The following is a 13,399-nucleotide window of genomic DNA, read 5'->3' on the forward strand; positions in this document are numbered from 1 at the left end:
TGTAAATATGGTTAATATGGTTAGTGTAAATATGGTTAGTGTAAATATGGTTAATATGGTTAGTGTAAATATGGTTAATATGGTTAGTGTAAATATGGTTAATATGGTTAGTGTAAATATGGTTAATATGGTTAGTGTAAATATGGTTAATATGGTTAGTGTAAATATGGTTAGTGTAAATATGGTTAATATGGTTAGTGTAAATATGGTTAATATGGTTAGTGTAAATATGGTTAGTGTAAATATGGTTAATATGGTTAGTGTAAATATGGTTAATATGGTTAGTGTAAATATGGTTAATATGGTTAGTGTAAATATGGTTAATATGGTTAGTGTAAATATGGTTAATATGGTTAGTGTAAATATGGTTAATATGGTTAGTGTAAATATGGGAGCCTGGTCTGCTAACTAACCCCTGGTTTGTTTCAGAGCGGGTAGCTTGCCTCTGGAACTCAGTCTCCAATGAAAACGTTCAACAGTTTCCAACTAAACTGAAAAGAAAAAAAAAACATTAAAAAAAACTATAGATAAAAGGTATTAACAACTGCCTGATCTAACTGTCTTTTTCTTCATTTTTGGCTTTTTCATGTTGGTAATGTTTTGATACTGTGGACATCACCCTAAGCAGCCTAACTATAATCACAACAGGTAAAATCACTCCCGTATCAAACCAAATAACGCGACAACTGAATACAAACAAATCGAAAACTAACAAAAACAAAAACAAAAACAAAACCGCCCAAACCAACATCATGTTCTTGTCTCTCCTAACAGAACCTGCAGCCGGATGCCGCATTTCACCTGAGACCCCCCGGAGGAGCCGCCCGCCCCCTGGCGGCATGGAGGAGCACCAGGACATGGAAGAACTACGTTTTCAATCTCTGCCGAAACAACAACGAACTAAAAGCCAACGGACGCGGCGGGAACAACGGGGGGGCCCCGACCCCCTGATTAAACCTGAACCCCCCCCCTGCCCACGCTCACACCTGTACCTCCTCTTTACTCTTCAAATACACCTTTGTTATGGTTCATTATTCTACCAGTGTGCTTTTGTTCCTTCATCTTATACATCCCAGACATCTTTAGTTAGAAACCCTGGGGCCGGTTTCACAAACGCTTCGTGGAGAAAGTAACCAGACCCGGTCCACCAGGGTGTAACCAGACCCGGTCCACCAGGGTGTAACCAGACCCGGTCCACCAGTCTAACCAAAACCATTTTACAATCGTTACTCCCTCGTTGCTTTGCGGGCCTAGAGGAAATTAAAGTACTACTTTAAAGCTACGAAGCTTTCGTGAAACTGACCCCAGAGCTGAACTATGCTATGCTAGGCTAGGCTATGGCTGTGTTTCTTAGCTCAGGTCAATGCTTTGTTCCCAAGTGAAGTTGTGTTAAGACAGAAGAGCCTCACCGAGGTCACAGTAGGTGGACATAAACACCAAGACTAGGGGGGTATTCCATCAATGTCGCTTAAGGAAAATCTAGGCTTATTTTTGATTGAGTCTCGTGATATTTATAAAAATAAATAAAATATACAGTATATATATTTTTGATAGTCTCAATTCAATTAAACTTTATTGGCCATGTGCAGTGCACCAGGAACATGACTTGGTATTCTCCATGCTGAACAAGCTACAGTACATACAACAACAAGACCACAACACAACAACACACAAGACAATATATACGTAAGTGTACGTAAGTGTACGTGTTCACACTTTACTCGATCCATGAATAAAATCAATCAATCAATACAGTACCATATACATATGGTCTATAAATCGCGAGACTTATAGAAATAAGCCTAGATTTTCCTTTAGCGACGTTGACAGTAGGTGTGAGCGTCTAAACAGGACGCAGGCAGCAGGACGCTAGACTGGCGGGAAGTCTGAAGTCTGAACCATCTGCCAAATCTGACCAATCAGGGCCCTGCTCCAGACCAAACACACCGCGTCTGGGTACACACCACCCGACTAGGTCTGGGTCCACACCACCCGACTAGGTCTGGGGCCTCAAGTCTAAAGGGTCGACAGTGTCGGTGCTGGGGGAAAGTATCAGGTGATGGAGGTGGAGGTGGAGGTGGTGTGTGTTGTAGGACAGAGTCTGATGGTGGAGGTGGAGGTGGTGTGTGTTGTAGGACAGAGTCTGATGGAGGTGGAGGTGGAGGTGGTGTGTGTCGTAGGACAGAGTCTGATGGAGGTGGAGGTGGAGGTGGTGTGTGTCGTAGGACAGAGTCTGATGGAGGTGGAGGTGGTGGTGGTGTGTGTCGTAGGACAGAGTCTGATGGTGGTGGAGGTGGAGGTGGTGTGTGTTGTAGGACAGAGTCTGATGGAGGTGGAGGTGGTGTGTGTCGTAGGACAGAGTCTGATGGAGGTGGAGGTGGAGGTGGTGTGTGTTGTAGGACAGAGTCTGATGGAGGTGGAGGTGGAGGTGGTGTGTGTCGTAGGACAGAGTCTGATGGTGGAGGTGGAGGTGGTGTGTGTTGTAGGACAGAGTCTGATGGAGGAGGTGGAGGTGGTGTGTGTTGTAGGACAGAGTCTGATGGTGGTGGAGGTGGAGGTGGTGTGTGTTGTAGGACAGAGTCTGATGGTGGTGGAGGTGGTGTGTGTCGTAGGACAGAGTCTGATGGTGGAGGTGGAGGTGGTGTGTGTTGTAGGACAGAGTCTGATGGTGGAGGTGGTGTGTGTCGTAGGACAGAGTCTGATGGAGGTGGAGGTGGAGGTGGTGTGTGTCGTAGGACAGAGTCTGATGGAGGTGGAGGTGGTGTGTGTTGTAGGACAGAGTCTGATGGTGGTGGAGGTGGAGGTGGTGTGTGTTGTAGGACAGAGTCTGATGGTGGTGGAGGTGGAGGTGGTGTGTGTCGTAGGACAGAGTCTGATGGAGGTGGAGGTGGTGTGTGTTGTAGGACAGAGTCTGGTGGTAGTGGAGGTGGTGTGTGTCGTAGGACAGAGTCTGATGGTGACCATAGTAACCGATGCTATCATGGTGTTTTTGAGGTTAATGAGATGTTAATGAGATGCTGAAATTCAAGAAACCAGGTGTCAATTAACACAAGCTGCTGGGAACGTGTGATGTCATAATGCGAGTCAGATAACATCATTAATTGCATTCATTCAATTACTGAGCCTGGTAGGCTAGCATACTGTACTCTACTGCATATCTACTGTAGAAGGAGAGAAAAACCAAAAACGTTTGCACTGTTTGAAAGTTACCGTTAACACAATTAACAATCTATCATTCCCAGGTTTGTTTTGTCTTTATTTTGTTATAATTCTGTCTATATTTTGCTACCAAGTGACTCCAGCAATCACAAGGACTCACCTCACACAATAAGCATAGTTATTCACATGGACAGCCGTCTTTGAATACTGCATACAAATTATATATACTTTTCATTTATTCAATAAATATGGTAACACTTTATACTAAGTTGTCCTATTTCATATGTAAATACAATAGATATCAATTGTCCTCCCACGATTGTCAGTAAACCAAATTGGAGGGTTTAGTCAAAACAAAAACTATAGCAGACAATCATTTCAACTTGACAACTCTGCTTATTTAAACATCAGCCATACAGCACACACTGCGGCCCATGCGACTACCATACAGGGGGGTTAGCCTATGCTACCATACAGGGGGGTTAGCCTATGTTACTCAGTACTACAGTACTACCATACAGGGGGGTTAGCCTATGTTACTCAGTACTACAGTACTACCATACAGGGGGGTTAGCCTATGTTACTCAGTACTACAGTACTTACAATACTCACTGGAACAAATGATTTTCGAGCAATAAACTGCCAACTTACTATAAAGTGTGACCCAATACGTTCTAATGGACTAATGCGGTACATCAGTTTAGCTGCGTGTGATCGGATGTCTGTCTATGACAGAGGTTAAACACTGTTACGCATGTCTGTCTATATATGGAGGGAGGGTAGAGAGAGGGGAGGAGGGAGGAGAGAGAGGGGGAAGGAGGGAGGGTAGAGAGAGGGAAGGAGGGAGGAGAGAGAGAGGGAAGGAGGGAGGGAGGGTAGAGAGAGGGAAGGAGGGAGGAGAGAGAGAGGGAAGGAGGGAGGAGAGAGAGAGGGAAGGAGGGAGGAGAGAGAGGGGGAAGGAGGGAGGGTAGAGAGAGGGAAGGAGGGAGGAGAGAGAGAGGGAAGGAGGGAGGGAGGGTAGAGAGAGGGAAGGAGGGAGGAGAGAGAGAGGGAAGGAGGGAGGGAGGGTAGAGAGAGGGAAGGAGGGAGGAGAGAGAGAGGGGAGGAGGGAGGAGAGAGAGAGGGAAGGAGGGAGGGAGGGTAGAGAGAGGGAAGGAGGGAGGAGAGAGAGAGGGAAGGAGGGAGGGAGGGTAGAGAGAGGGAAGGAGGGAGGAGAGAGGAGAGGGGAGGAGGGAGGAGAGAGAGAGGGAAGGAGAGAGGGAGGGTAGAGAGAGGGAAGGAGGGAGGAGAGAGAGAGGGAAGGAGGGAGGGAGGGTAGAGAGAGGGAAGGAGGGAGGAGAGAGAGAGGGAAGGAGGGAGGAGAGAGAGAGGGAAGGAGGGAGGAGAGAGAGGGGAGGAGGGAGGAGAGAGAGAGGGAAGGAGGGAGGAGAGAGAGAGGGAAGGAGGGAGGGAGGGTAGAGAGAGGGAAGGAGGGAGGAGAGAGAGAGGGAAGGAGGGCGGAGAGAGAGGGAAGGAGGGAGGAGAGAGAGAGGGAAGGAGGAAGGAGAGAGAGAGGGAAGGAGGGAGGGAGGGTAGAGAGAGGGAAGGAGGGAGGAGAGAGAGAGGGAAGGAGGGAGGGAGGGTAGAGAGAGGGAAGGAGGGAGGAGAGAGAGAGGGAAGGAGGGAGGAGAGAGAGAGGGAAGGAGGGAGTCCAACCCTGTGTGGTCTGCTGGCTTTAGGGACTTCCTGTAGGACAGCCAATCAGAGGCCAGGCAGCATGGTTGGTAACAGCTCAGAGGTTTTATTGAGTGAGCAGCAGAACAGAACAGAACAGAACACCTGGCATGGACGTACCAGGTATGAAAGTCGTATGTGTGCAGAGCCCAAACTGACCTGTACTAGACCTGGTCCACCATTACATCATTGTTCACTTCATCATTGGACCATTATTCTATAAAGACATTATAGCTTATGTGCAAAATTACAAAATCAAAAACAAAACAGAACAAAACAACCAGCGTAGGAGGATGGCACAGGCGCTTTGAGTGGTGATGACGTTTGGGAGAGCGTAGTATTAGCGTTAGCCTAGCATTAGCCCCTGCTTGGGGCAGCAGAGAAGTGTTAGCCTAGCATTAGCCCCTGCTTGGGGCAGCAGAGAAGTGTTAGCCTAGCATTAGCCTAGCATTAGCCCCTGCTTAGGGCAGCAGAGAAGCGTTAGCCTAGCATTAGCCTAGCATTAGCCCCTGCTTAGGGCAGCAGAGAAGCCTTAGCCTAGCATTAGCCCCTGCTTGTGGCAGCAGAGAAGCGTTAGCGTTAGCCTAGCATTAACCCCTGCTTGGGCCGCAGCAGAGCAGCGTTAGCCTAGCATTAGCCCCTGCTTTGGGCAGCAGAGAAGCGTTAGCCTAGCATTAGCCCCTGCTTGGGGCAGCAGCGTTAGCGTTAGCCTAGCGTTCAGCATCAGAAGTGGTCTTGGGTTCAAATTACACACAGTGTCTCTTGGGGGCGGTGGGTATGGGGGGAGGGCAGAGAAGGCCCTGATTTGCTAGGGGGAGGTGCCTGACCCCCGCCCCCCCCTCCCTGGTCCCGGGGCCCTCCCTGGTCTCGGGGGGGGGGGGGCTTCTTGGTTATTTAGCGGTGAGTTTCTGCTGGATGAGTTTGTATTTGAGCAGCTCCTGGTCAGACACGGAGGGACGCAGACCCAGCACAGCCTCCTCAAAGTCCTCAGCACACAGCAGCAGGGGGGCCTCCTCACTGTCCAGCCCTGGAGGAGGGAGGGAGGAGGGGAGGAGGGAGGGAGGGAGGGGAGGGAGGGAGGGGAGGAGGGAGGGAGGGAGGGGAGGAGGGAGGGAGGGAGGGAGGGAGGGGAGGAGGGAGGGAGGGGAGGAGGGAGGGAGGAGGGGAGGAGGGAGGGAGGGGAGGAGGGAGGGAGGGGAGGAGGGGAGGAGGGAGGGAGGGGAGGAGGGAGGGAGGGGAGGAGGGAGGGGAGGAGGGAGGGAGGGAGGGGAGGGAGGGAGGGGAGGAGGGAGGGAGGGAGGGAGGGGAGGAGGGAGGGAGGGAGGGAGGGAGGAGGGAGGGAGGGAGGGGAGGAGGGAGGGAGGGGAGGAGGGAGGGAGGGGAGGAGGGAGGGAGGGGAGGAGGGAGGGAGGGGAGGAGGGGAGGAGGGAGGGAGGGGAGGAGGGGAGGAGGGAGGGAGGGAGGGGAGGAGGGGAGGAGGGAGGGAGGGAGGGGAGGAGGGGAGGAGGGAGGGAGGGGAGGAGGGAGGGAGGGAGGGGAGGAGGGAGGGAGGGGAGGAGGGAGGGAGGGAGGGAGGGGAGGAGGGAGGGGAGGAGGGAGGGAGGAGGGGAGGAGGGAGGGAGGAGGGGAGGAGGGAGGAGGGGAGGAGGGAGGGAGGGAGGGAGGGGAGGAGGGAGGGAGGGAGGGAGGGGAGGAGGGAGGGAGGGAGGGGAGGGAGGGAGGGAGGGGAGGGAGGGAGGGGAGGAGGGAGGGAGGGAGGGGAGGAGGGAGGGAGGGAGGGGAGGGGAGGAGGGAGGGAGGGGAGGAGGGAGGGAGGGGAGGGAGGGAGGGGAGGAGGGAGGGAGGGGAGGGAGGGAGGGAGGGAGGGAGGGGAGGAGGGAGGGAGGGAGGGAGGGGAGGAGGGAGGGAGGGAGGGGAGGAGGGAGGGAGGGGAGGAGGGAGGAGGGAGGGAGGGAGGGAGGGAGGGAGGGAGGGGAGGAGGGAGGAGGGAGGGAGGGGAGGAGGGAGGGAGGGAGGGAGGGAGGGAGGGAGGGAGGGGAGGAGGGAGGAGGGAGGGAGGGGAGGAGGGAGGAGGGAGGGAGGGAGGGAGGGAGGGAGGGAGGGAGGGAGGGGAGGAGGGAGGAGGGAGGGAGGGAGAGAGGGAGAAAGAAGGCGTGTGTGAAAAAGATACAAATGGACTTATTGCACTTGTTAGTCATGCTGCATTCAAGCACCACTCTGGAAAACCAGACCGGCAGGCCATGAGCCTCTGAGACCTGACAGGATTACTGAGCCAATAGGAAGCTCTGACAGGATTACTGAGCCAATAGGAAGCTCTGCTACGCAAAACCCTGCGCAACATCTGAGAAGCTCAGAGTTAAGCCCAATTTATACTTCTGCGTCGAATTTACGCGCGGCTACGCCGTTAGCCTACGCAAGGGCTCTCCCAGTTTATAGTTCTGCGTTGGTCGGTCTGCGTCGCCCTGCAATTACACCGTCACATGGCTAGTTGGCAGTGTGTGTTCTACGCCCCTGTACTGTGCTTCCTCCGGTTAGGGTAGGTACTGATGTTTACTTCCCTCTGCTATCGCTATCTGTGTGACAATGGCGACTGAAATGGAGCTGAAGCCACAATGGAGCTGATATGTGCTGAAGCCCAGAGGATCACATCAAACATCTGAGACGCAGTAGAAGAACAGGACATGGAGTAGACTGAAGACCCACCTCTTCAGGTTACACCTTAACTGCTCCTCCTGAGACATCTTCTGCCCTCAGCACTACGTCTCCTATAGACGTCCGCTTTCCCCTCTACGGTGTCCCTAAGAACTTCTATTGCCCCCCTTGTACTGTTTCTCTGTTCCTCCAGTATTAAAAAAAAAAAAAAAAGTTTTAGAAGAAGGTGATAGAAGAGGGTTTTTCCTTCTATCAGTGGCCCCGGGCCCGAGCTAGAGTACTCTTCCTGCTACGACTGGTGGACTGCTGATTCACATGCTTAGTATTCAAATGTATTGATTGTAAGTCGCTTTGGAATAAGGCGTCTGCTAAATGCCAAAAATGTACATTTAAAGACATGAATGGCCCTAGGGTTAGGGTTAGGGTTAAGACATGGGCGGTCTCGCAGCTGAATGGCCCTAGGGTTAGGGTTAGGGTTAAGACATGGGCGGTCTCGCAGCTGAATGGCCCTAGGGTTAGGGTTAGGGTTAAGACATGGGCGGTCTCGCAGCTGAATGGCCCTAGGGTTAGGGTTAGGGTTAAGACATGGGCGGTCTCGCAGCTGAATGGCCCTAGGGTTAGGGTTAGGGTTAAGACATGGGCGGTCTCGCAGCGGAGGAGAAGTGGAAGAAAGCAGTCCGAATCATGTGACGCTACCAAGCGGAACCAATCACAGTTCTTACGTGTCATATGTTTGATATGGCCCTTGATAGGGGTGCCGCGTAGTTACCTTTTCGGAGAGGTGCGCGAAAAGGTACGGCGTAGATTTTACCCAGAAGTATAAATTGGGCTTTAGAGACCTGAAGGCACCGTCAGTTTCAGACGAGTACCTGAAGGCACCGTCAGTTTCAGACGAGTACCTGAAGGCACCGTCAGTTTCAGACGAGTACCTGAAGGCACCGTCAGTTTCAGACGAGTACCCGAAGGCACCGTCAGTTTCAGACGAGTACCTGAAGGCACCGTCAGTTTCAGACGAGTACCCGAAGGCACCGTCAGTTTCAGACGAGTACCTGAAGGCACCGTCAGTTTCAGACGAGTACCCGAAGGCACCGTCAGTTTCAGACGAGTAGTTCTCAGGCCCCTCCTCAGGGACGCCCAGCCGCTGTTCCACATATCTGATCTGTTCCACCACCAGCACACCTGAGTCAACTATCCTAATTGGTTTGTACGTGATCAGTTGAATCAGGTGAGCTGGTGGTGGAACAGATCAGATATGTGATATGAGCGGCTGGGGTTCGATGAGGAGAGGGTTGAGAGAGAATGACGTGGCATGACATTGAGGGTTATTTGATACAGTTTATTATCTTAATCTTATAATCATCTTTTGTGCAGTGAAGACTTTCTGGAGAATCATGAATTATTGCAGTAAAGCCGCAAACTTAAGTAACTTAGTAAAAAAATAAAAATAAAAACAGGTTTGAAAACTGAATGATCTCATACTGTTTCTGTTGTCATTGATTACATACACCTTGTTATAGGACTTGATTACATACACCTTGTAATAGGACTTGATTACATACACCTTGTGTGTGCATGTGTGTGTGCGTGTGTGTGTGTATGCATGCGTGGTGTGTGTGTGTGTGTGTGTACCCTCAGTGATGCGTGTGACCCTCCTCTTGGTGGCGGCCATGACGGCGTCGGAGCAGAGGGCGTACAGGTCCGCCCCCGTCAGCTGAGGGGGGCAGCGCCCCAACACCCCCCGCAGGCTCACACACGGGTCCACCTGGAACCTACACACACGCACGCACACGCACACACACACACACACACACACAAAACGTTATCATAAGTCCTGTCACACTGTATGTTACGTCATCGTGTCTAAATCCTTAATTGATTAAACACAAAATCCAGCTGTATTACACCTTCAATCTGAGCACACACACACTCATACACACACACACACACACACACACACTCATACACACACACACACACACACACACACACACACACACACACACACCCACACCCAGTGGTGGACTCAGGCTGTTTGAAGGGCAGGGGGGGTGAAAAGAAAAAAAGGGCACCTACTGCACAACATGGGACCCCATCAGTGCACAAGGTCAAGTTTAGACCGTTGGAAGGGCAGCCAATAGGGCACATCCTCTAATGTTGCCACTCAAAAGGGCACTTAAGAGAGACGTTTTTCAACCATGGGGGCACCAGGAGGGGCGGTCGCCCCCCCCCCCCCCTGAGTCCGCCAGTGCCCACACCCACAAACATCCACCCACACCCACACACACACCCACAAACATCCACCCACACCCACACCCACAAACATCCACCCACACCCACACACACACACAAACATCCACCCAAACCCACACACACAAACATCCACCCACACCCACACCCACACACACCCACACCCACACCCACACCCACACACACACCCACACCCACACACACACACACACACACACACACACACACACTCACTTCCTGACGATGGCCTTCAACACCTGCAGCTGAGAGTCCCTGTCTTCATTGATCCCAACGTACACCAGCTTATCAAACCTGGGGGGGGGGGGGGAGGGGGGGAGAGGGGAGGGGGAAGAGGGGAGGGGAGGGGAGGGGGGAAGAGGGGAGGGGAGGGGGGCAGAGGGGAGGGGAGGGGAGGGGGGAAGAGGGGAGGGGAGGGGAGGGGGGAAGAGGGGAGGGGAGGGGAGGGGGGAAGACATTTACATTTACATGTTTGGCATTCAGCAGACGTCTTATTCCAAAGCGACTTACAACAGATACAGAGTACAGAGTAATCTAGCTCAGGCAACAGGCGTGATAGAAGAAGAAAGAGAGATGTTTGGCTAGCGAGGTCAGGCTAACAGGCTAGCATGCTAACAGGCTAACAGACTAACAGGCTAACAGGCTAACAGGCTAACAGACTAACAGACTAACAGGCTAACAGACTAACAGACTAACAGACTAACAGACTAACAGGCTAACAGGCTAACAGACTAACAGACTAACAGACTAACAGACTAACAGACTAACAGGCTAACAGACTAACAGACTAACAGACTAACAGACTAACAGGCTAACAGACTAACAGACTAACAGACTAACAGACTAACAGGCTAGCAGGCTAACAGGATAACAGGCGGTGGTAATTGAAGTGGACCATCTCCAACCGTGATTGGATGGCCAGGGCAGGGTCCCGCCTCTCACCTGCCAGGCCTGAGCAGTGATTGGTCCAGCAGGTCCGGGCGGTTGGTTGCACCAATCACAAACACGTCTCCAGAGGAGTGGAGGCCGTCCAGCTCAGCTAGCAGCTGGGAGACCACCCTGACACACACACACACACACACACACACACACACACACACACACACACACACACACACACAGAACAACCGTGTAGGATTATATGATATTCTGCCCAAACCTTAACCCTAATAATAATAACAATAATAATAATAATAATAATAATAATAACTTTTTAAATTCTGTAGAACCTTTCCTGCAAACGTTGCAGCTCAAAGTGCTCCAATCATTATATAATCATAATTAAATTATTTAGTCATTTAAAGGCAATATTAAAAAGATGGGTTTTTAGTCTTGACTTGAACATATTATGTGCTGAGGTTGCATCCCTAATGTAAACTGGCAGTGAGACACAATCTGGAGCATAAAATGAGAATGCAGCCTCACCAAACCTCTTCTTTTGTACATGTGGTACACAGAGAAAACCAGCGTCAGAAGACCTGAGAGCTCTATTGGGCTGATATGCTAGCAGAAGACCTGAGAGCTCTATTGGGCTGATATGCTAGCAGAAGACCTGAGAGCTCTATTGGGCTGATATGCTAGCAGAAGACCTGAGAGCTCTATTGGGCTGATATGCTAGCAGAAGGTCCTTCAGATATTCTGGTGCTGTGCCAGTGAGAGCTTTATAAACAAGCAGAAGGATCTTGAAATAACTAACTTAACAGGAAGCCAGTGTAGAGTTTCTAAAATAGGAGTTATATGAGCTTGTCTGCTTGTTTTGGTTAAAACTCTCTCTGCTGCATTTTGGACTGATTGCAGCTGGCCAACAGCTTTCTGAGAGAAGACCAGAAAGGAGACTGTTACAATAGTCCAAACGTGTAATAACAAAAGCATGCATTAACACTTCTGCATCAGCTTGCCGGAGAAAATGTATAACTTTTGCAATATTCTGTAGATGATAAAAAGCATTTCTAGTGATCGATTTGATGTGAAGCTCAAAGCTTAAGTCAGAATCTATAATCACACCTAGATTCGTAGCTTCATGTTTGCAGTTTGAAAGCAACGTTCCCATGGTATTTGACAATTTGTCTTTTTGTGGTTTTGTTCCAATGACAATAATCTCAGTTTTGTCCTGATTTAGTTGTAGAAAATGTTTGGACATCCAAAGTTTTATATCTCGGAGACAATTCTCCAGCGAGCTGAGTGCATGTGAATTATCAGGCAATACTGATATGTACAGCTGAGTATCATCAGCATCACTATGAAACTTTACACCATGTTTTCTGATGATTCCACCTAATGGGATCATGTACAGGGAGAAGAGCAAGGGACCAAGAATAGACCCCTGAGGGACCCCACATGTGATGTCAACATGATCAGAAACAGAGTCTCCCAGGACAACAGAGAAATGCCGACCAGCTAGATAAGATTTAAACCACTCTAATACGTAATAAGTCCTGAGAGGCCGACACAGTTTTCTAAACGATGTATTAGAATAGTGTGATCTACTGTATCAAAAGCAGCACTCAAATCTAACAAGACCAGAACTGATACACCACCAGCATCTATGATAAGTCTGAGATGGTTTACAACCTTTACTAATGCAGTCTCAGTACTGTGGTTAGAACGAAAACCTGATTGAAACTTCTCAAATCAAATGTTTTTGCTAAGAAAATCAGTAAGTTGTCTGAAAATCACTTTCTCAAGGATTTTACTTAGATGGAGAGGCGCACACAGGCACACACACACACACAGACACACACACACACACAGACACACACACACCAGTGGCGTACCGCAAAATCCTGAGGCCCCCCCGCAAGGTGGCGGCGGGGGCCCTTTCGCAACGGAGGTTAAAAAAAACGTGCGTTTTTTAGAGTCCGATGCGTTATTGACGTTGCGAAATATCGCAATATGCACTCTACATTCTAAATGCTTGACTTAGCAAAAGGTACAAACAAGTACTGTAGTGGTGGTCTAGTGGATAGTGAGTTGGACTTGGGATCGGAAGGTTGTGAGTTCAAATCCCGCCTGAAGCCACACCACTACTAGTGTGCCCTTGGGTAAGGCACTTAGCCCTCAGTTACTCCAGGGGGAATGTCCCTGTAATTCGTAAGTGTAAGTCGCTTTGGATAAAAGCGTCTGCTAAATGGCAAAATGAATATTAATATTAATTAATTAAAAAATTAACAAGTGAGAGCAATAGCCTATAACTAAAACCAAATGGTAGACTACATCAGTAGAATGTATTATAAGTAGAAAAGTACAAGCTTTATTTCTTTTAACAAAGTGTGGTGTGCACAGCAGTGCGATATCTGTAAACATAGCCTACAATCTGCTAAGGGTTGCCAGATGGGATTGAGAATTTCCAACCTAACCAATCTAAAAACGTCTAAATCCACCAAAAACCAGCCCATCTGGCAACCCTGTCTCCGCTGCATCAGAGTCTACCGTACTTGTTGCGCAAAATAGGCCAGGGTTAGTCAAATCCTTTGTTGGACATCTCGTTTCTTAAGTCCTGGTATATTGTGGCATTTCTTTACTGTTTGCCATCTGGTCTAGGAATACCCAGGGAGACGCAGACAGCAGAAGTAGAATAGAATAGTAGAATAGAAAAAGAAACAGCTATATA

The 13,399-nt window shown here is 49.9% G+C and overlaps 2 protein-coding genes across 2 annotated transcripts in view; one reads left to right on the plus strand and one right to left on the minus strand.

Moving 5' to 3' along the window:
- The window catches only part of dpy30 (dpy-30 histone methyltransferase complex regulatory subunit), a 439,880-nt gene extending 439,062 nt beyond the window's left edge, over positions 1–818 (plus strand). Inside the window, exon 6 of the mRNA XM_080546768.1 lies at positions 803–818. Coding sequence (XP_080402894.1) covers positions 803–805 — 3 coding nt within the window. The 3' untranslated portion in view covers positions 806–818. The remainder of the gene's footprint in view (positions 1–802) is intronic.
- A 4,100-nt stretch (positions 819–4,918) lies between these two features.
- Positions 4,919–13,399, minus strand: part of pex6 (peroxisomal biogenesis factor 6) — a gene marked incomplete at its 5' end in the record, with an annotated part of 35,945 nt that continues 27,464 nt past the window's right edge. Inside the window, 4 exon segments of the mRNA XM_080547142.1 lie at positions 4,919–5,899; positions 9,154–9,293; positions 10,006–10,083; positions 10,732–10,848. Coding sequence (XP_080403268.1) covers positions 5,763–5,899; positions 9,154–9,293; positions 10,006–10,083; positions 10,732–10,848 — 472 coding nt within the window. The 3' untranslated portion in view covers positions 4,919–5,762.

This window comes from Nansenia antarctica (genome assembly GCF_963989245.1).
Source record: "Nansenia antarctica genome assembly, chromosome: 16".
NCBI classification, from domain to species: Eukaryota; Metazoa; Chordata; class Actinopteri; order Argentiniformes; family Microstomatidae; genus Nansenia; species Nansenia antarctica.